The 22,769-nt window shown below is 45.3% G+C and overlaps 1 protein-coding gene across 1 annotated transcript in view; it reads right to left on the bottom strand.

Annotated features, from left to right (window-relative positions):
• LOC122542551 (SH2 domain-containing adapter protein F-like) overlaps nt 1-22,769 on the bottom strand; it is a 149,966-nt gene that overhangs the window by 123,843 nt on the left and 3,354 nt on the right. The window contains exon 2 of the mRNA XM_043680419.1: nt 6,389-6,518. Within this exon, the coding sequence (XP_043536354.1) occupies nt 6,389-6,518 (130 nt within the window). The remainder of the gene's footprint in view (nt 1-6,388; nt 6,519-22,769) is intronic.

Genomic DNA, 22,769 nt, shown 5'->3' with positions numbered 1-22,769 from the left:
TGACTGCTGGTGGTTTAAACCTGGGGCTCACCATGCCCCAGATGAGGGGAGAAGTTGAGAAGGAGAGTCAATCCTTCATGGTGACCTCAGCCCTGTATTGGAATTGAACCCATGCTTGTTGATGTCACTCTGCATCAAAAAGCAGCCGTCCGGCTAATTGAGTACACTCTTCATAACAGGCTGAAGGACTGAAACAGGAGGAACCTCGGAGAACCACTAGGAGTGACTTGCTCTCACTTGCGACCCTCCTCTTCCCCGACTGCTCACTCCTCCTGTCTGAGTACAGAGGGGAGGGTCTCTGTTGCCCACTCCTGGGCAGGTTGAGGTGGCGATGGGGCCCTGTAAATTTCAGCTCTCCCCTCCTGCACCCTCGATGCCTAAAGCATTTTGGATCCCATGTGGAAACTGGTTTCCATCCCCTCCTCAGTGCAGACCCATTCCTGGCTGCTCTTTGCTCAAGTTTGCAAAGATCAACCCCAGGGTCACAGCTTGGGACAAGGGAGATCCCCTGAGTCAACCAAGCAACCCAGCTCCAGCCTCCATTCTGGTAAGACCCACTTTAAAATCAGGCTCAGGGAGAGGATTCCTCTTTGAACATTACAGCACAATACAGGCCCTTCAGCACTCAATGTTGCACCTAACTGTGTAATCAATCTGAAGCCCATCTAACCTACACTATTCCATTCTCGTCCATATGACTATCCAATGACCATTTAAATGCCCTTAAAGTTGGCGAGTCTACTACTGTTGCAGGCAGTGCGTTCCACACCCCTACTACTCTGAGTAAAGAAACTACCTCTGACATCTGTCTTATTTCTATCATCCCTCAATTTAAAGCTATGTCCCCTCGTGCTAGCCATCACCATCCAATAAAAAAGGCTCCCACTGACTAACCTACCTAACTCTCTGATTATCTTATATGTCTCAATTAAGTCACCTCTCAACCTTCTTCTCTCTGAGCCTCAAGTCCCTCAGCCTTTCCTCATAAGACCTTCTCTCCATACCAGGCAACATCCTGGAAAATCTCCTCTGATCCCTTTCCAAAGCTTCCACACCCTTCCTATAATGCAGTGACCAGAACTGTACGCAATACTCCAAATGCGGCCGCACCAGAGTTTTGTACAGCTGCAGCATGACCTCATGGTTCCAAAACTCAATCCTTCAACAAATAAAAGCTAACACATTGTATGCCTTCTTAACAACCCTATCAACCTGGGTGGCAACTTTCAGGGATCTATGTACCTGGACACCAAGATCTCTCTGCTCATCTACACTACCAAGAATCTTACCATTAGGCCAGTACTCTTTATGCCTGTTGCTCCTTCCAAAGTGAATCACCTCACACTTTTCCGCATTAAAGTCCATTTGCCATCCCTCAGCCAGCTCTGCAGCTTATCTATGTCTCTCTGTAACCTACAACATCCTTTGTCATTATCCACAACGACCTTAGTTTCATCCACAAATTTACTAACCCCCTGCAAATTTACTAACAAATTTACTAAATTTACAAATTTACTTTGGAATTACCTTCCCCAAAAGGCAGTGGATGCAAAAAGGTTGAAACATTTGTAAGGCGGAGGTAACTGGCAGACCAAAGAGATGAAAGATTCTCGGGGATATGCAAGAATGCAGAGTCGAGGTTAAAGCCAGAGCAGCCACAATTTTATTGAATGGGGGAGTAGGCCTAGAAGGGCCGAGTGGGCTACTCTTGTCTGTAGGAGAATGAGGAGAAGGAAAAATGCCAGGTTCCTGCCCAAGTGTTTTAGAAAGGTCAGAGACATCTGGTCCATCCTTATTACTGTCACTAGACTCCAGTACCACCTGAAATAATTGAACTGACGGTAAAAGAACAGACCACTGAATTTATTCAAACTGAGGCTTTTGCAGTTTTTTTATAAAAGAAATGAGGGGAAATAAATATTTATATTTTTAGCATGCCAGCGAGAGAAAAATATCTTTGCATCCAGAGTGCAGTCACTCTATTATCTAGACAACAATGGCAGCCAATGTGTGCACAGCATGATCAGAGTCTGAGGTGAGTGAGCAGTTCAGCTCTTTTCTGGTGGTGCTGGCTGCAAGGGGAAAGTAGGCTAGGACAGAGCCTCACTGGTCTCTAAACACCACATAGCGCTGTTGATCCAGAGGCGTATACAGCACAGCAGGTACCTGAGGCAGCGAGCAGGGAAGGGGTTTAACACAGTGAGAAGCCGAGTCATAGAGATGTACAGCATGGAAACAGACCCTTCGGTCCAACCCGACTAAGCTGACCAGATATCCCAATCCAATCTAGTCCCACCTGCCAGCACCCGGCCCATATCCCTCCAAACCCTTCCTATTCATATATCCATCCAAATGCCTCTTAAATGTTGCAATTGGACCAGCTTCCACCACATCCTCTGGCAGCTCATTCCATACACGGACCACCCTCTGCGTGAAAAAGTACCAAGTGATCTGGACCTGCACCAAACCTGAAACCTAGAATGAGGCGCGAGCCCACAATGTTTTAAAGTGAAGTGCGAAAGCAATCAGGGGGATGGGAGAAAAACCTTTTCTCACCCAGCGAGTAGTTAGGGGCATGAAACGCACTGCCTGGAAATGTGGCGGAGGCAGGTTCAATTGAGGCATTCAATCGGGGCATTCGATGATTATTTGGATTGAAATAGAGTACAAGGCCATGTCGACAAAGGCAAGAAATTGGCACGAGGTAATAATGTTCACTTGACTTCTAGATAGGATGGTTAAGGCTTTTCGCATGCTTCCCTTCATTGCTCAGTCCTTTGAGTAATGGAGTTGGGACATCATGTTGATGTTGTACAGGACATTGGTGAGGCCTCTACTGGAATGTTGTGTCCAATTCTGGTCACCCAGTTGCAGGAAGGATATTATTAAGCTGGAGAGGGTTCAGATGAGATTTACCAGAATGTTGCCTTGTATGGAAGGTTTTTGCAATAAAGAAATCTGAATAAGCTGGGACCTTTTACCATTGGAGCATAAAAGGTTGAGAGGTGACCTTATAGAAGTTTATAAAATCATGACGAGTATAGATAGTGTTAACAGTGGGTGTCTTTTCCCTACAATGGGTGATTTTGAGACACATTTTTAAGATGAAAGGAGAGTAATTTTTAAAAAAACAGGATTGGCAAATATTTTACACAGGGGGTGATTCGTGTGTGGAATGAAAACCCTGAGGAAGATGATTCTCGATAGGAGTGTGAGAGGCAGGGTAGTTGTCATGGGGGACTTCAACCATCCAAATATTGACTGGGATCACGACAGTACGAGTACTATAGATGGGTCAGTTTTTGTCCAGTGTGTGCAGGAGGGCTTGCTGACACAGTATGCAGACGTGCCTTCAAGGGACGAAGCCACTTTCGATTTAGTACTGGGTAACGAGCCTGACCAGGTTTTAGATACGGAAGTAGGTGAGCACTTTGGAGACAGCGATCACAATTCTGTCAGGTTTACTTTAGTGATGGAAAGGGACAGGTGTTCTCCACCGAGCAAGAGTTACAGCTGGGGGAAGGGAAATTACGATGCAATTACGAAAGATTTAGGAAGCGTAGAATGGGGAAGGAAACTGCAGGGGATGAGCACATTAAAAATGTGGAGCTTATTCAAGGAAAAGCTCCTGTGTGTCCTAGATAAGTATGTACCTGTCAGGCAGGGAGGAGGATATAGCATGCATGAGCCGTGGTTTACTAAGGAAGTGGAATCCCTGGTCAAGAAGAAGTAGGCTTATGTTAGGACAAAATGTGAAAATTCAGTCAGGGCGCTTAAGGGTTACAAGGAAGTCAGGAAAGACCTAAAAAGAGAGCTCAGAAGAGCCAGGAGGGGACATGAGAAGTTGTTGGCGGATAGGATCAGGGTTAACCCTAAGGCTTTCCATAGGTATGTCAGGAATAAAAGAATGACGAGAGTTAAATTAGGGCCAATCAAAGATAATAGTGGGTAGTTGTGTGTGGAGTCAGAGGAGATAGGGGAAGTACTAAATAAATATTTTTCGACAGTGTTCACTATAGAAAATGAAAATGTTGGCGAGGAAGATACAGAAATATTTGCATCTAGACTAGAAGAGATTGAGGTTCACAATGAAGAGGTATTAGAATTACTGCAGAGTGTGAAAATAGACAAGTCCCCTGGGCCAGATGGGATCTATCCTAGGATCCTCTGGGAAGCAAGGAAAGAGATTGCCGAGCCTTTAGCATTGATCTTCAAATCATCGTTGTCTACAGGAATAGTGCCTGAGGACTGGAGGATAACAAATGTGGTTCCCTTGTTCAAAAAGGGTAGTAGAGACAACCCTGGTAATTACAGACCAGTGAGTCTCACTTCAGTTGTTGGTAAAGTGTTGGAAAAGGTTATAAGAGATAGGATTTATAACCATCTAGAAAAGAATAATCTGATCAGGGACAGTCAGCATGATTTTGTGAAGGGTAGGTCATGCCTAACGAATCTTATTGAGTTTTTTGACAAAGTGACCAAACAGGTAGATGAGAGTAAACCAGTTGATATGGGGTATATGGATTTCAGCAAGGCATTCAATAAGGTTCCCCACAGTATACAAAATGCAGAGGAATGGGATTGTGGGAGACATAGCAGTTTGGATCAGTAATTGGCTTGCTGAAAGAAAACAGAGGGTTGTAGTTGATGGAACATGTTCATCTTGGTGTCCAGTTACTAGTGGTGTACCGCAAGGGTCAGTGTTGGGTCCGCTGCTGTTCATCATTTTTATAAATGACCTGGATGAGGGCTTAGAAGGGTGGGTTAGTAAATTTGCGGACGACACTAAGGTCGGTGCAGTTGTGGATAGTGACGAAGGATGTAGTAGGTTACAGAGAGACATAGATAGGATGCAGAGCTGGGCTGAGAGGTGGCAAATGGAGTTTAATGTGGACACGTGTGAGGTGATACACTTTGGCCGGAGTAATCGGAATGCAAATTACTGAGCTAATGGTAGTATTCTTGGGAGTGCAGATGAGCAGAGAGATCTCGGTGTCAGATCCCTGAAAGTTGCCACCCAGATTGACAGGGTTGTTAAGAAGGCATACAGTTTTGGCCTTTATTAATAGAGGGATTGAGTTCCGGAACCATGAGGTTATGCTGCAGCTGTACAAAGCTCTGGTACAGCCACACTTGGAGTATTGTGTACAGTTCTGGTCACCGCATTATAAGAAGGATGTGGAAGCTTTGGAAAGCGTACAGAGGAGATTTACTAGGATGTTGCCTGATATGGAAGGAATATCTTATGAGGACAGGTTGAGGGCCTTAAGGCTGTTCTCGTTAGAGAGAAGAAGGTTGAGAGGTGACTTAATAGAGACATACAAGGTAATCAGAGGGTTAGATAGGGTGGACTGGGAGAGCCTTTTTCCAAGTATGGGGACGGCAAACACGAGGGGACACAACTTTAAAGTGAGGGGAGATAGGTATAAGACAGATGTCAGAGGGAGTTTCTTTACTCAGAGAGTAGTAAGGGTTTGCCTGCATCGGTAGTAGATTCGCCAAGTTTAAGTGCATTTAAGTCGTCATTGGACAGGCAAATGGAATAGTGTAGGTGGGATGGGCTTCAGATTAGTATGACAGGGCGGCGCAACATCAAGGGCCGAAGGGCCTGTACTGTGCTGTAATGTTCTATGTTCTATAATTACGATGTTTAAAAGACATTTGGATAAGTTCACAAATAGGAAATGTTTGGAGGGTTATGGGCCAGAAACAGGCGGGTGGGACTAGTTTGGGATACTGTTCAGCATGAACTGGTTGGACCGAAGGGTCTGTTTCCTTGCGGTATGACTCTGACTCTATGAAGAACCACTACAGGCAGGCTGGGCCCACAGACCTCCTTCTGCCCCACAGCGGTTCTGGAGCTCTATATTCTACTTTAAACCATGGTGCTTAACCATGAGGGTCATCGCTCAGTTGAAAGGAGAAATGAACAACGGAGCAAATACACAACACATCTCAGCTTTTCCCCACTCTTGCGCCAGTGACAATGTGCTCAACGCCTGGGGTGTCAGCCTTGGAGTTCTCGCCCCGCTCCTTCCAAATGCTTCTTAAAATCTACCTCTTTGACCAAGCTTTTGCCATTCTCTTGGGACTCAGTATCAGATGATACTTGATAACTTTCCAATGTGGAGCACCTTGAAGTACGTATACTAAATTTAAGTGCTTTATAAATGCAAGTTGGTGTTAACACCGGCAAAATACTTGCTCCCAACTTTATTCCCTCATCGTAAACCTGTCTGGATGCCATCTGACAAAGCATTGCAATAAAGAGTGTGGGCAGACCATAATTCAATACCAAACTGGCCCACATTAAACAGAACCCGTCTGGAAATGTTATCAGCTCTGCTCTGTACAAAATGACCTTTTATATTATATATTCATTTATTACCTGCCATCATTTTCTGGGCTTCATAAGGTTCCATGTAGCCATCATTCTCAGTCACTTTCTCCTGTCCAACCTGAGTCACACCAGACTGCTTAGCATCGAATGGATCTGCGTAGTCTTCGAGAATAATGACCTGTCAGTGGGCACAAATTAAAACACAAAAGAGACACATTATACACACAGCGCTCGTTGAATGCGTAATTGTTTCTGTAATGTGTTAAAAATCTGTATTCCACGGCCTGTGGGCACCAGGAACTGAGAGTCTCTCAATAAAGTAGACAAAGAGAGAGAGAGAGAGAGAGAGAGAAGCTTCGTAAAAGGTGACAAACTGCAACGTGTAAATAATGCTGAGGTCGAACATTTGATACCAACACAGCATACGTGGTAAGAGTGAACTGGCAGATAATCGTTAACTTCTCTCACAAGTACACAGGGAATAAAAGAAGTGACGGCAGATTCATCACCATAGGTACCATTTCCTCGTTCTTTCAAATGTTGCCTACCTCATTCTTTCGGTTTTACTTTCATCCTTAGGCTTGGGAATCATTCAAGTTATACACCTTGATTCGTGGCCCATCAACAGGTCAGGGGTAGTCGGCACTGCCCTATTGTAAAACTCCAGGCTACCTGATTCTGACAGACCCAGCAACTCCTCCCTGGTCTCTGTGCTTCCCACTGTGAGCAGCAACTGGCATTCAGAATCTTGAGTCAATTCTCTTCTTCAGTTCCTAACCCCCAGGGGTGTTCAACCCAATTACAAAATACTCAGCATCTAACTGGAATCTGACGCTTGTACACTCAAACAATTCGAGTGTCTAGACATTGCCAGGCAATGAGGAAACTGCACTCAAGGAGAGCGGGGCACCTGGAAGGGAAAGAGTATTGCTAAAATTAAAAAAGTACTGTCAAAAGTTTTTCATTTTGCAATCATCAGGACTGAATTGCAAGAATGGCAAATCATACAGGGAACAACAATTTATCCTGGATGAGAAGAGACTGCTGAATGGTTGTCAAGTGAACGCTGATTGCAGAGTGATGCCATGAACCATATTTTCATTCAGTACAAATTGGCATCCCTTACATTTTTGGCATTCTTGTGATTTTCACTAAACAAAGACATATTGGTTGCATGCATCTTTATCCAGCAATACTTAAGTTCTGTACAACCAAAAGGTTGTAGCTCATTGTTGGTTTTGTCAGCTAATTTCATAACAAAGGCAGCTGATAAAGGAAAGTCACACACGGGTGCAGACTGAGAGCATCACAAAATTTCATTTGCATAGGTACGGTCATGACCCATAGGGTGTTCCTGAGAATTAAATTCAGAAGCTTTCCGAACGCAGGGCGTAGGATCCAAACTGCATAAAACAGGACGAGTGATGAGACAGCTGGAAGGTGGAGAGGAGAGTTCAGGAAATATCATTCTCCAGCCACAGGAAGAAAAACACCCAATGTTTGCTGGCTGGATAAGCAAACCCCACTCCTGAAGCGATTGCTTTTCTGTTTATTGCCATAAGGTTAAAGGCAAAGAAACACAGATTGTACTTTGCCATCTGCTTGGCAAACTGAACTTTGCTATGCTTTCTCGCCTACCTGGCCCTGAAGGTTTTGACCATTTGTGGAGGGAACAGACACAGGAGGCGACCAGCATTTCTCATATAGAAAAAGCACAGTATCACAGATCGTGGAGAGGTATTCCCAAGGCCGCTGATCAGGAGACACTTGCACAACTTCCACAGTACAGGAATTTAAATGCAATTAATATGGATTAAATAAAAGGCGGTGAGCATGAAATGACTGTGGTGGTGTTCAAACCTGTCTGGCTCATTATCGTCATTTAAGGAGGGAAATCCATTGTCCTTACTTGGTCTGACCTACATGTGACTCTATCCCATAGGAATAAGGCTGACTCTTAACTGCCCTCTGAAACGTCTGAGAAAGCCACTTGGTTGGACAACAAAACCAATGTGGCCTGAGCATGGACTTCTGATCTCAAGGTGATTCCTCAAAGTGTAATCCCACCATTGCTATGCACTTAACAAAGCCTATAACGTTTGAACTTTCAGCTTTATTTCCTTAAATTCTACTTAAAACTAAGAAGCTCTGCAATGTGTAACTTTTAACCTTATTTCGTATGCTTTACACTGCACTATAATCACTGCAATGTTTAGCGTTTAACTTTGTTCTTTCTTTCTACCTTGTTCTTATGATTCTGTACCTCAGTACTATCCCCAAGATAACACCTTGTGTGGTGACATTATGCATTTTTCACTGGACGCCTGTACTTGAATGCACATGACATAAAATCAAAGTCAAATCAAAATCAAACTAAACGAGCTATTTGAAACCACACCAACTACTGACCCTCCTCAAGCACAATCAGGAAAAGGTATTAGATGCTAGTCCGGTTGGGGATTCCTACATCTCATAAATAAATAGCAAAACTGACAAAATACAGCAGATTCTGGAAATCCGATTTCTGCCCTTATGTCATCGTTATCTCCGACTCTCTCCTTCCCTTTGACTCTCTCCAGCTCCATTCCTGTGGAGAGGTGGTAAATAAACATTGGCGCCAAGCCCTCCACCCCCATCAACTTGGCACAGCAACTTTGCTGTCTATCTCCACTAACTCGGTCTGACCTGTTGAGCTAACTGAACAGCAGCAAGAAGAAGATTGTGCAATCTGTGCCCAGTTAATGCCAACTCAAGCAGAGCAGCAGCTGAGCTGCTACCCTACAGTGGGTCTGTGTGGAGTTTGGACATTCTCCCTGTGTCTGTGTGGGTTTCCTCCAGGTGCTCCGGTTTCCTCCAACAATCCAAAGATGACAAATGGGGCCAGATGAATTTAGGATATCTGGTTGGCATGGATGAGTTGGACCGAAGGGTCTGTTTCTGTGTGGTACAACTCGATGACTCTATGTGCAGGTTAGGTCATGGGGAATGCAGGGATAGAGGTAGAATGCCCTTTGGTGGATGGGTGCAGATTTGATGGGCTGAATGGTCCCTTTCTGCGGGATTCTATGAAAGGATTCTATTCTCCCTGACAGCTGCCTCTCTTGAGATTGATAGATGTGAGTCAATGTACCTTGGGCTGTTCTGCTACCTGAAAGACTGACACAGCAGCTGAGTTTTATTCTGGAGGTGTAAAGTCCCGCTCCAGTACATTACTGAGGCTAGCTCTCTGCTGCAGGAGTGCTGCACTGTTGCTGTTTGTTTTAGATGAGGCAGGAAAAGGGCCCTATCTGGCTCAAAGCCTCCTATTGGAAGAGGGGCACTTTTCCCTGTAATATATTCACTCATTACCCAACATCCCTGAAGCAGAGTAGTGGGTCACTGCTGCTTGGGGGAGGTATTTGCTGCATTTCCTACCTTGCCTGTGAAACCCCAATTCAAATACTTAGCCAACTCTAAACACCTTTGTGGTGTTCTCACATTGTTAAAAAGTACTATCTAAATGTAAAGTCTTTCCTGCGTTCTAAACCAGGAAGGTGGAAAGACACAAATGCATGGCTCACCTCTTCCCCCTCCACCCCCCCAGGACACGTTGTCACCCTCAGCCTCACAGTCACTTGGGTCTGACACCCAGGATTTGTGGAGACTTAGCCAGCCCTCAACACCCTGGGTGGAGGAATCCTAGCTGTCTCCCCCTGAAAAAAAAAGTTCCAAAAACCGAGCAGGAGGGGGGTGAACGGAACAATCAACCCTTTGTCAGCCAGGGTTCCCCTGGGGATAGGGTGGGAGAGTGGGCCATTAGCTGATTGAAAAGCCAGTTAAGAAACACACGCCTGCAGCACTGGACAGAGAAGCAATTGGATATGTCAGCCCATGCCAGAGCCGAGGAATTTCTCCGTTCTTTAGCAGGTTAGGGTTTTGCTGCCGAGATGAGCTTTTGTCTTGTGAGCGAGTGCAGGACGGGAGTAATATCAATTACAGCCTGTCAATCACAAGCAATCTCAGGGACATGCCGGAATCTTCCTCCAGCACGCCAACTGAGACACACTCAAAAGCTCCCCTGACTCTCCGTCTGTTACCTTGCCTTGTCTCGTTCAGACATTGACAGATCCCCACGGTACATTTCCACGCGCTCGAGCTCAACTCTCTATGATTCTTTTTAGACTAACTTCACTTGTCTGGCCAGTCTCATTCCGAGTCTCACAGCCTTGACATTCCCAGCGAGCCAAAGGAACAGTATTCAAAATCAGCCAGTTTCCAGCTCCCGGTTAAACACACACACACATTCAGAGAGAGAGAGAGAGCGAGCAGCGCACACACAGAGACACTCACAGAGACACAGACAAAGGCAGAGAGAGACAGGGAGATACACTGAGAGAGAGAGAGATAGACAGAGAGAGAGAGAAATACACACAGAAACAGATAGTGAGAGAGAGAGAGAAAGAGAGAGTGAGACATAGAGAGAGAGAAAGACAAAGTAACCGAGAGACAGTGAGAGTCTCTCTCTTAGATCTCTCTTTCTCTTAGACAGGGACAGAGCCACAGAGAAAAGCAAACCAACAAAGTCCGAACTGAAAGGACAGTCAAGGAGAGAAAAAGAGAGGAACAGGGACAGAAACTCAGAGAGGGATGGGAGACAGACAGACAGAGGGAAAGAGGAAGAGGAGATCCAGTCAGACAGAGGGAGAAGCAGAGAGACAGACAAACACGAGTGCACAGGGAGATAATGAGTGACAGAGAGAGAGACACACACACAAAAAGAGCAAAAATAGAGACACATACAGGGAGGGGGGTGTGGTGTGCAAACACAGAAACAAACGTAGATCTGCCCATTCACATGAAACACACAGAACGAGAATAATATCACAGAGAAATGGGAACACCTAACTCTGATGGAGCAATACCTTTCAATTTCTGGAGTAAAAAGATTGATTTTTTTTACATTTTGAAAACACATTGTCCTATGGTCATGAATAATCAAAACTAATTTGTGCTGTGATTTTCCTCTCCCTGTCTACATCGATGTGGCTGTCTCTATCTCTGTTTTTATTTCTCCATTTGTGGTTCTTTCTTATCAGTGCTTTTCATTCTCTCTGTTATTCTGCTTTCTCTATCTGTAGGCCAACGTGTATCACTGTGACTCCAATCTCTGGGTTTCTCTCTTTACCGCTTTCCAACGTGTAAATAATTAATGTTCCCCCCATGCCCCTGTGTCTCAGTCTGTAGTTCTCTCTCCTACCTTCCAATTGCCTCAATCGTGATGCTTGCAGAGTTGAACAGCCCGTCTCACTCTCAGGGCGCACTGATGCCCGCAGCCACTGCAGTTTAAGTGCCTGCTGAACTAGATCCCAATGAGGAGCTGAGAGGTGGAGAGACCACTGAAAAGGATTGGGGATAGTGGAGATTGGGGGGAGGAATGTTAAACCAGGCTGGTGTAGCTGCAGCATTGCTCACTCTCTGTGCCGGTGACTGAGCTTCCCAGTCTCCTGAGTACTTGCTGCAGGAGCTGAAAGAACAGGAGCACTGACTGCGGAAGCTCTAATAAATGGCAATAGTCTCCAGCAGGTTACACACAGAGGTCAGGCAATTTCCTCGTGGATTAAAGCCTGACACATTAACAAAACATATTATTCCAGAGGATCCCAATAGGAAGGAGGACTATACCTGGATTAAACACACTTATTAGGACAAGGCAACCACTATCCCATCCCTTCCCAAAATTTCACTCAGACCCTAAACCTTTGCAAAGTGGATGGGGTGAGGGTGAAGGAGGAGGAAACAAGGATGCTGGAAGACAGCAGGGAGAGATGAGAGGATTTAGGATCCCCGTCTCAGTGGAAACAAAGACATGGTAGACTCTGATCCTTCCCACTTTAGATTCTCTTACTTAATAGATTCTCTCAAATCTAGCCTGGGATTTCACAGGATGTGGGCATCACTGGCCATGCCAGCATTTTCTGCCCCTCTCTAATTGCCCCTTGAACTGAGTGCCCTACTCAGCCATTTCAGAGTCACCCACATTGCTGTGGGTCTGGTGTTAAGTGTAGGCCAGCCAAGGTAAGGACGTGTGGGAACCAGATTGGGGTTCCCATCACTGGTACTGATTTTTTATTTCATTGACAGAACAAAAATTTCACCAATTCTTTCTTTTTTAAATGTAACCTATTTCTTCCAATCACCCTTTTCAGAGATGTTATTACACAGCTCTGGAGCAGCTGGGATTTGAATCCAGACCTCCCAGTCCAGGGGTCGCATCATTACCACCACACCACACAAGGACCGATAAATTATCATGGTGAGATTTGCACCCACATCCCCAGAGTATTAGGGTGGACGTCTGGATTACAGGTCCAGTGATGTTACCATTACACCACTATCTCCTACCTCAGTGTGCGTGCTGGTGGGTAGATTGCCCCCAGTGTGGGACAGAACACTAGCTATCTCAGGGCAGTGTTGAAGAGGAGGGCCAATTGCCAGGGGTCTCCTTCAGAGGAAGCTGATGGGGTACAACAAAAGGGAGCCTGACTCCGAACTGGCCCTAAGCTTCACAGCAATGCAGAGCATCTGAAATAGAACAAAAACTGAAAGTGCTGGAGAAACTCAGCAGGTCTGGCAGCATCTGTGGAGAGAGAAAATGTTTCGAGTCCAGTGACCTTTCAGAGCCCAAGAATCTGAACTGGAGCACTATTAAAGAAAGAACATTGATTAGATCGCTTACAGGAACAAACAAAAGCATTCTCTGGCTCAGTATCATACCTGGATACAATTCTGCATTAGCTCATGTCATAGACATACAGCACAGAAACAGGCCCTATACCTAAACTAAACTAGTCCCACCTGCCTGCACTTGAACATTTCTTATTCATGAACTTATCCAAATTTGCAGATTTCTCCAGCTTCCTCATTTCCCTTCCCTCCCACTTTTTCTCAGTCCCAACCCTCAGACTCAGCACCGCCTTCTTGACCTTCTTGGCTGCTGCCTGACCTGCTGCGCTTTTCCAGCAACACATTTTTCAGTAATGCAAATTATAGTTCAAATTGTGTAATTCAGCACACTGGGTCATACAGTCAGACTTCAACTAGAATCCAGCATAAAAGAAGGACTTCAATTTACATAGTGCCTTTCACAACTCTGGTACACCCCCAAAGAGCTATGAATTACTGTCGTGGTTCTAATGTCAGGAACTGTAACAGCCAAACTCTGCACAGCAAGATCCCACAAACAGCAAGCTAGTAACAACTGGATATAACTTTCTTCCACAAAGTTGGTTTGATGGAAACAGTAATGGCCATGACAGCAAGGAGAACACCCCAGGGTTAGATACAAAGTAAAGCTCCCTCAACTCTCACCCTATGTATCTCAGCCCTAATATTCAACCACCTGATGAAAGAGCAGCGCTCCGAAACCTAGTGCTTCCAAATAAACCTGTTGGACTATAACCTGGTGTTGTGTGATTTTTAACTAATATACTAACAGTGTGGTCAGCAATCGGAGTGTTCATGGTGACCACTCTATGAAACACTGTTTGAAATCCCTGGAATGAGGGTAAAGTGTAATCACTTAAACATTTGATCCCAGCATCAAAGAATGTAGTAAATTGGGACCATTGGCACTTTGTAATGGATCCTGCTCTGCTCCAAAGATTGGAGGGGGCAGACAGGCAAAGTACCCCACCCCCTCCACCCAGACTGCTGGCTCCAGTCATCTGGGGTGACAGCGAACCTGAGGATTTTCAGGAATTCAGTTTCAAAACTCTTTGTTCAACAAAGGCCCTGCCTGCTTTCCACACCACAGGTAGCTCACACCCAACACTCAGGCAAGTGCAGTCGGCAGTGACTACACAAGCTCAATGTGCGAAGGCTCTTTGCTCCATTCCTGATTCAGTGAGATATACTCATCTGTCCACTACATTCACCGGGGGTCATCCATTACTCCCACTGCACACCAGGCTGACTCCTCCAGCAGAGATGCTCACAGCAGGATTGGAACCAACAGTGTCACAAGCTGGATGTGGTGAACAGTTAGTTCCCTACCCATGGGACTGGAGACAGGAAGCTGTGACAAACCAATAAAGCCACTTGTAATTGTATTAGTCACCAGGATCCCAGCAAGGAAATAGATTTCACACTCACATACTCTAGTGTTAATCAAGCTGGCTTGACATCTCCCTGGTGAAGACATACAAGTCATTCCCCATCTAATACATAGAACTCAGCAACCGACCCAGTGCCACTGTAGCAAGAGTGACCACCTCCCACAATCCACCCCAGCTGCAACTCCACATTGTCCTGCTCAATAACCCACTTGATCCTGAGGAGCCAATGCCAAACACTTTCTTTACATTTCCAACGGATGGTCAACGTGTTAGCTCAGGAAATGTGAAGAGCAATTCCCAACACCTTCATCAGAAATGGACTCTCCCTTCACATTACGGCTCGAGGGGGCGGGGGATGGGAGCAGAGCAGGATCCATTACAAAGTGCCAATGGTCCCAATTTCCTGCACACTTTGATGCTGGGATCAAAGGTTTAAGTGATTGCATTTTACCCTCATTCCAGGGACTTCAAATAGTGTTTCACAGAGTGGTCACCATAAGCATACATACTGCCACACATTCTTTCTATATTAGGGCTGAAACACATTACTGAGACTTGAGAGAGATTTACTCTCTATCTAACTCAATGCTGTCATGTCCTGGGAGCGTTTGATGGGGGAGAGTGAGAGGGAACTTTACTCTGTATCTAACCCCGTGCTGTCCCCGTCCTGGGAGTGTTTGATGGGGGACAATATAGAGAGAGCCGGTGTTGCATCTGCCTGGAGAGATCTGATGGGAGTTGTGCTGAGGGGGTACTGATGTTAGCTACTGAACTACAGACTTCATCATAGCCTCTTCCTGCTTTGTACTTTGCAGCACCAATAGCAGGATAGCAGGTGATGAGTGGGCACCCTGACTAACAGATCTGCTGCCTGTCACCTCAGGAACATTCAAACTAAACGTAATAACTCCAAGGCAAGTGCAGTCCCTACAGGAAACAGCCAACTCAGAACACACAGGAGCAGGACAGCGGAATCAAAATCCTGATTGTTCCTCGTCTCTGTGGCATAAGAGCAAACTGGGCCATACAACAGTGAGAGTTAGACTGCTCTGTAAGCACCAGATGCAATCGTACATAGGAGAGTGAACTCCCTGCCAGATCTTAAATCTTGATATGAGCATTCTGTTTTTCTGTGCTTCAGTTATAATGTGCACTATCAAATCAGAACTTATTTTTATGCCAAGGTTGGTTTGCCAAAACAATGTTCTGTTTGAATAAAGTTTCTATAGTTTGCAAAGGGCCAATTGCCTATCTCTGCTTTGCAGGGAGTTTAATCACTCAGCTACAACCAATTCTGGTAGAACACAAGGGGGCAAAGACACATTCAATGGCACTGCCCAGACTGGTGCCAAGTATACCTGCTAGAGGATCCTTCAGTTGTGTCCAGTTTTTTTGCTCTTTGTGTGATAGACAGTCAAGAGTCACAATTGACTTTAGCATTCCTAAGGTGGGATAATTTTCCCACAGTGCTATTGGGGTGTTTGATGGGGACAGTGTTGAGGGAGCTTTACTCTGCATCTAACCCCGTGCTGTCCCTGTCATAGAAATGTACAGAAACAGACCCTTCGGTCCAACCTATCCATGCCAACCAGCTATCTTAACTTAATCCAGTCCCATTTGCCAGTATTTGGCCCATATCCCTCTAAACCCTTCCTATTCTTGTACCCATCCAGATGCCTTTTAAATGTTGCAATTGTACCAACTTCCACCACTTCCTCTGACAGCTCATTCCATACACACACCACCCTCGGTGTGAAAAGGTTGCCCTTTCGGTCCCTATTAAATCTTTCCCCTCTCACCTTAAACCTATGCCCCCCAGTTCTGGACTCCCCCTATCCTGGGGAATAGACTTTGTCCTTTTACCTTATCCATGCCCCTCATGATTTTGGGAACCTCCATAAGACCACCCCTCGGAGTGTTTGATGGGGACAGTGTCGAGAGAGCTTTACTTTGCTTCTAACCCCCTTGCTGTCCCAATCCTGGAAGTGTTGGAGGGGGACACAGGATGTGGGCATTGCTGACTAGGCCAGCATTTATTGCCCATCCCTAATTGCACAGAGGGCACTAAGGAGTCAACCCACAATTCTGTGGGTCTGGAGTCCACGGATGCCAGATCAGGTAAGGATGACAATTTCCCTCCCCAAAGGTAGAGGAGTTTCACTGTCTAACTCCATGTTGTCCCTATCCTGGGAGTGTTTAATGGGAAGATGTGGGAGAAGTTTAATCTGTCCTGTGCCCATAAGACCATAAGACAGTGGAAGTAAGGTCATTCGGCCTTTAGAGTCCACTCAGCCATTCAATCATGGCTGATGGGCATTTCAACGTCATTTACCCACACTCTCCCCGTATCCCTTAATTCCTTGCGAGATCAAAAATTTATCAATCTCTGCCCTGAAGACATTCAACGTCCCGACCTCCACTGCGCTCTGTGGCAATGAATTCCACAGGCCCACCACTCTCTGGCTGAAGAAATGTCTCCTCATTTCCGGTCTAAACTGATCCCCTCTAATTCTGAGTGGACTCTTGCTCACCAGAATGAGTAAATGCAAAGTTGGCTCAAGACAGATCCCAGTTCAAATGTGATGTCACTCCTGGTCAAACTGCCCAGTAGCAAACATGCCTCCCAATTCACAGGTGAAGATTGGCTGACAGATTGAGGTACCAAAAGCAGCTGGAAGCCCAGCCCTCCCCCTCTCTGTCCACAGTGAGAAGCAGATCCGTAGATGAGAAAAAAAAACTGGCCTTTAAATCAACCACAGAGCATCAAGTACATGGGGAAGGAGGCAAAATGTGGAACAACTTAAGATTTCTGCTGAAGATGTCAGTTGGTTGGAGTTTCACATGGAAAGTAATGCTTTTATTCATTGGGGTTTTCTGTGTAGTAAGAACAAAACTAATTTAAAACAGCGCAGTATAATCAGCCAGGATCAAACAGCAACTTCAGACAGAACACTATGGCTATGCCAGAGACTATCTAGCCGTTTCCTACATTTTACAAGTATACGTAAAATAAATTGTCAGAAATTAAATTTAACTCAACATCAACTGCTTGAACAGAAAGGAAATTGCTTTACTATTATTTCAGATCCTCTGCTTTTCACTCACCCAGGACCTGTTTCATTTGTTTCACAGTCAGGATCATTCACACTCCTGGTGTTTATATCCTTAATGAGTGACTGCTTGGAGCCGTAACCATGGAGGATACGGTAACATTCTTTGAACACCCCACCAGCGAGGATAAAAGTGCTACTCCACATTGAGAGGAATCATTGTCATAAACAAGTTTAATCTTGTCCCCATTCCCTGTGTAAAATCGATATTGCACAAAAGCTGACTGAACAGTGATTGGGTGTTGGATTATCACAGATCATAATGGACTACGGTCCTTGAAAATACTTTGAAAAACATTCTCTAATGAGCTATCCACTCAGCCCATTCCCACTTCCCAGCAGTTAACCCATAACCCTGCAGGTTATGATATCTGAGGTGCTTTCTTCAAATTCACTCATAGGAGGTGGGCATTGCCAGTTGGATAAGCATTTATCGCCCATCCCTAGTTGCCCTTGAGGTGGTGGTGGTGAGCTGCAGTGTGCTTGCTGTAGATAGACCCACACTTCTGTTTGAGAGGAAATTCCAGGATGTGACACTGAAGGACTGGCGATATATTTCAAAATCAGGACGGTGTATGGCTTGGAGGGGAAATTTCAGGTGCTCGTGCTCCAAATAAGTGCTGACCTTTGAGAATGACATGGTCATGGTGAAGGTGCTATCTATGTATCTTTGGTGAATTTCTGCAGTGCATCTTGTAGACAGTACACACTGCTGCTACTGAGTGTCAGTGGTGGAAGCAGTAAATGTTTGTGGATGTGGTGCCAATCAAACAGGAGCTGCTTTGCCCTGGAAAATTTCTTGCACCCATCCAGGCAAGTGGGGAGTATTCCATAACTCTCTTAACTTGTACCTTTATCCAGACACCTTTGAACTGAGTTGAGTGTTTCTGCCTCTCCTGCTCTTTCAGGGAGTGTGCCTGGATCCTTCAGGTGAAAACAGCCTTGTCATCTCCACTCTAATCCTTTACCAGTTTAAATCATGTCCCTTAGTCACTGACACTGCACCGAGGTGGTGCACCCATCTTCCCATCTGCAATTTCCACACCCCTTGCAAGTCAAGTTTCCCCTCAAATCTCCTCAGTTCCATGAACAATACCTGCCCTATCTAACCTTTCGTCAAAGCTGCCTTGTTCCAGTCCTGGGTCAAATCCTTGTAACTCTCCCTTGCAGCTTCTCTCACGTTCTGACCTATGGACTCTAATTCAACTGTGGACACTGTAGTGAGATGCCCTTTTGGGGAGGATAGGGTGGTTGCACAGAACAGCATTGGCCCCTTGGTATCTCACCAGGCAAGCATCGTGCTCACAAATCCTCCTTAGAGAAAGGATTCTCAGCAGTGAGTGGTGACATGACAAGGTAAACGCATTTTAATCTTAACATCTGCATTATTTCTTTATTCCAAGTTAAAAGCTCTGGATTAAAAGCATAGCAGGGTCTCACTGTAATGTACCATGAAAGGTTTGTAGAAAAAGTGCTTCTCATGAATGCTTTGATTCAGTCAGTTACCTGACACTTACTGTTAAAAGTGTTTACAGTAACCAGGACTGAGTGACAACAAATGTGCATTTATATAGCACCATAAATGTTTTAAAACTGCCCCAGGTGCTTCACAGCAATGCAATCAAAGACAATGGTCACTGAGGCCAAGGAAGGGATATTAGGATAGGTGATTAAAAGTGTAGCCAAAGAGATGGCTTTAAGGAATGTCACAAAGAGGAAAAGAGAAATTTTAGGGGTGAGTTTCTGAAGATGGGACCCAGGCAGTTGAAGGCACAGCCATCAGTGACAGAGTAGAGAGACTGGAGGATACACAAATGCAGTTTGGCTGGTCATCCCCCTTGACACTGGCATTAATATTTACTCTGTCTATCACATAGTGATGCACCTGCTGCAGGATACTTTGGGGTGATGTCACCATGATCTCCATCATCGCACAGGGACAGAATTCAGCCACTGTCAACCTCCTGTTGCTTTAAGGTCAATTATTGGAAACTAAATCTGGCTAAAGTACGATTAAAAAGTGAAATTAAAACACACATGTAACTCACGTGGAATTACAATCGCTGTTCTGTTCTCTTCCCTTCCCAGAATTCCAGACTGACCCTGACCTGGAAACACCATCACCATGTGGACTGCAACTGGTCAACAAGGTGGCTAACCATCAGCGGCATCTTGTTCTAGAGTAGAAGACTGAAAAGTAACAAAATCTGGGAGAGTGAGATCATTTAAATTCATTCACAGGGTATGGGCTTCACTGGCTGGGCCAGCATTTATTGTCCATCCCTAATTGCCCAGAGGACAGTTAAGAGTCAACCCCATTGCTGTGGGTCTGGGTCACATGTAGGCCAGACCAGGTAAGGATGGCAGATTTCCTTCCCTAAATGACATGAGTGAACCAGATGACATTTTGACGACAATTGACATTTACTACATAGTTATCATCAGGCTGGAATTTTATTCCAGATTTTACCAATTGAATTCAATTTTCACTGCCTGCCATGGTGGGATTCGAACTCTGGTCCCCAGAATGTCACTTTAGTCTTTGGATTAACAGTCCAGTGATAATACCACTAGGCCATTGCCTCCCCATTTTGCTTATTGTCTGATAGGAAGAAAGATGTTGGGACAAAGACTGCAATGCTCTACAATGTACGCCCATGAATCTCTGGGGGGGGGGGGGACAAGAGTTGACTTGCTGTATTCCACCCCACTCGGGTAGAACAGCCATGCTGATACCTCACCTCAAACCTGGCAGATACAGCAGCACTGGTGCCTGAGGATGGGGAGCCCAAGCCAGAACCAGTTCCCACCAATGAGGGATCAAGGCCCACATGACAATACAAATCCTCAGCACTGACATTGTGTCAGTGTTACCAACATGATTGTGGCTCACAAACAGCAGAATGAACCAATGCAATCAAAGTTAGTCAACAAACAGCAGCAAGGTGTTCAAAATAGAATATTACGCCTTTTTTTAAAAAAGCCCTCCTGTACTTTCTTCCACTCTCTCCTCGTCCAAACAGCCGCTCCTGAAACTCAGTCAGGAAATCAGAATGATATTTTAAGCTGCCAGAGCATAAACAGTTTTGAAATTTCAGTCAATTAAGCTCAGGTATGAGTCAACAGTGTTCATTCCAACAGCGGTATAGCTATGTGGGATGTTGCATAGTTCTGTCGCAATAATCCTTTCTCTCTATCACTGAACCTAAGTCAACACCCTTCTGAATATACCTTCCTTGTTCCTCCTCAATTCTACATACCCAATCCCGTAATCTTTTCGATCTCAAAGTGCTGAAATTTCTTAGACCAGGATCTTAAAATGCAAACTCTGCCCCACCCCCTCAACCCCCAATCACAACCAAACTTCCCCTTCAGTCCGAAAACCCAAGTCTGATGCTAATAATTGTGGGGACATCAGCATTTTGTCAATTTTGGTACCACCCTGCATTATGAACCTTGACCTTTAAACTGGGATTTCCTTTGATGAACGCATATAAATGACTCTTTACTGCGACAACATTGCCTGAGGTTGACTGGACCTCCCTCTATCCTCTCATTGTAAAAGATGACATCTCCAACAGTGCAGCATCTCCCTCACTACTACACTAAGAAAGGAGAGCATGATCTCTGCAGTGGTGTTGTAAGCTCATGGCCTTCTGAACCCAGAGGCTTAAAAAAGAAACACACAAAAATCCTTAAAAGCACCAAAAATGATTTAATTTAAAATCTAACTCAGCACTAAGGAAATGGAGGAATGTGTGAAGGGCAGAATGGTGGAGTTGAGCTGGATCAGCCATGATCTTATTGAATGGCAGATGAGCTACGAGGGGCTGAATGGCCTCCTCTTGTTTCAGCTTCTTATGCTAAGAGTTCAGTAAATGCTGCAGAAAGTGGTAAAATTCAAAACCAGCTTTCAGCAGAATTTTTAGTAAATGTTTCAAACATTGAAGGTTTCAGTGGAGGGAGCATCACGATCTGATTCAGTGTCTGTCTCAGTGTCTCGGAAATAACTGCAGAATTTATTTGGGTTATCAGCTTACAAAGGGTCAATACATTGTTGGTACAACATCTCAATTATTGATGCTGGATGATTATTTTAGTTAACTGTGAACCTAAACAGTTAAAACTCACTACAAAATTAGGACACAGACCCACAGCTAATAAACTAACACAACATTGCAGGCCAACACACACAACCTGACTTTTTTGTTGTTATATTTCTCATGAGAGAGTCTCTGATTATACTTGTAGATTCATCCCTTTAATCACCAAAGAGAGATCCAGTTAGCACCATACGCCAGTGTTATACAGTGACAGACCTGTCCTTCCTTGTACAGTAACCTTTATACAGTGACAGACCTGCCCCCACCAGTACTGTACTCAATGTTACACAGTGACAGACCTGTCCTCCATTGAAATGTAACCATTGTACAGTGACAGACCTGTCCACACCAGTGCTGTATCCCAGTGTTAAACAGCAACAGACCTGTCCCCACCAGTACTGTACCCCAGCATTAAACAGCAACAGACCTGTCCCCACTAGTACTGTACCTCAGCATTGAACAGCAACAGACTTGTCCCCACCAGTGCTATACCCCAGCATTATGCAAGGACATACCTGTCCCCCACCAGTACCAAACCCCAGTGTTATACAGTGACAGACCTGTCCCCAGTTGAAACTTTATTGCTGGAACAGCACAGCAGGTCAGGCAGCATCCAGGGAACAGGAGATTCGACGTTTCGGGCACAGGCCCTTCTTCAGGAATCAGGCATTATGCAGTGACAGGCCTGTCCCCACCAGTACTGTACCCCAGCATTATACAACAACAGACCTATCCCCACCAGTACTGTACCACATTGTTATACGGTGACATACCTGTCCCCACCACTAGTACTATACCTCAGTGTTAGACAGTGACAGACCTGTCCCTACCAGTACTATACCCCAGAGTTATACAGTGACGGACCTGTCCCCACTAGTACTGTAGAGGAGAAAGTGAGGACTGCAGATGCTGGAGATCAGAGCTGAAAATGTGTTGCTGGAAAAGCGCAGCAGGTCAGGCAGCGTTCCGAAAAGACCACTCCCTCCGTGACTCCCTCGTCAGGTCCACACCCCCCACCAACCCAACATCCACTCCCGGCACCTTCCCCTGCAACCACAAGAAATGCAAAACTTGCGCCCACACCTCCCCCCTTACTTCCCTCCAAGGCCCCAAGGGATCCTTC

The sequence above is a fragment of the Chiloscyllium plagiosum genome, chromosome 40 (assembly GCF_004010195.1).
Source record: "Chiloscyllium plagiosum isolate BGI_BamShark_2017 chromosome 40, ASM401019v2, whole genome shotgun sequence".
Lineage (NCBI taxonomy): Eukaryota > Metazoa > Chordata > Chondrichthyes > Orectolobiformes > Hemiscylliidae > Chiloscyllium > Chiloscyllium plagiosum.
This window is presented reverse-complemented; position numbering and strand designations above follow the sequence as displayed.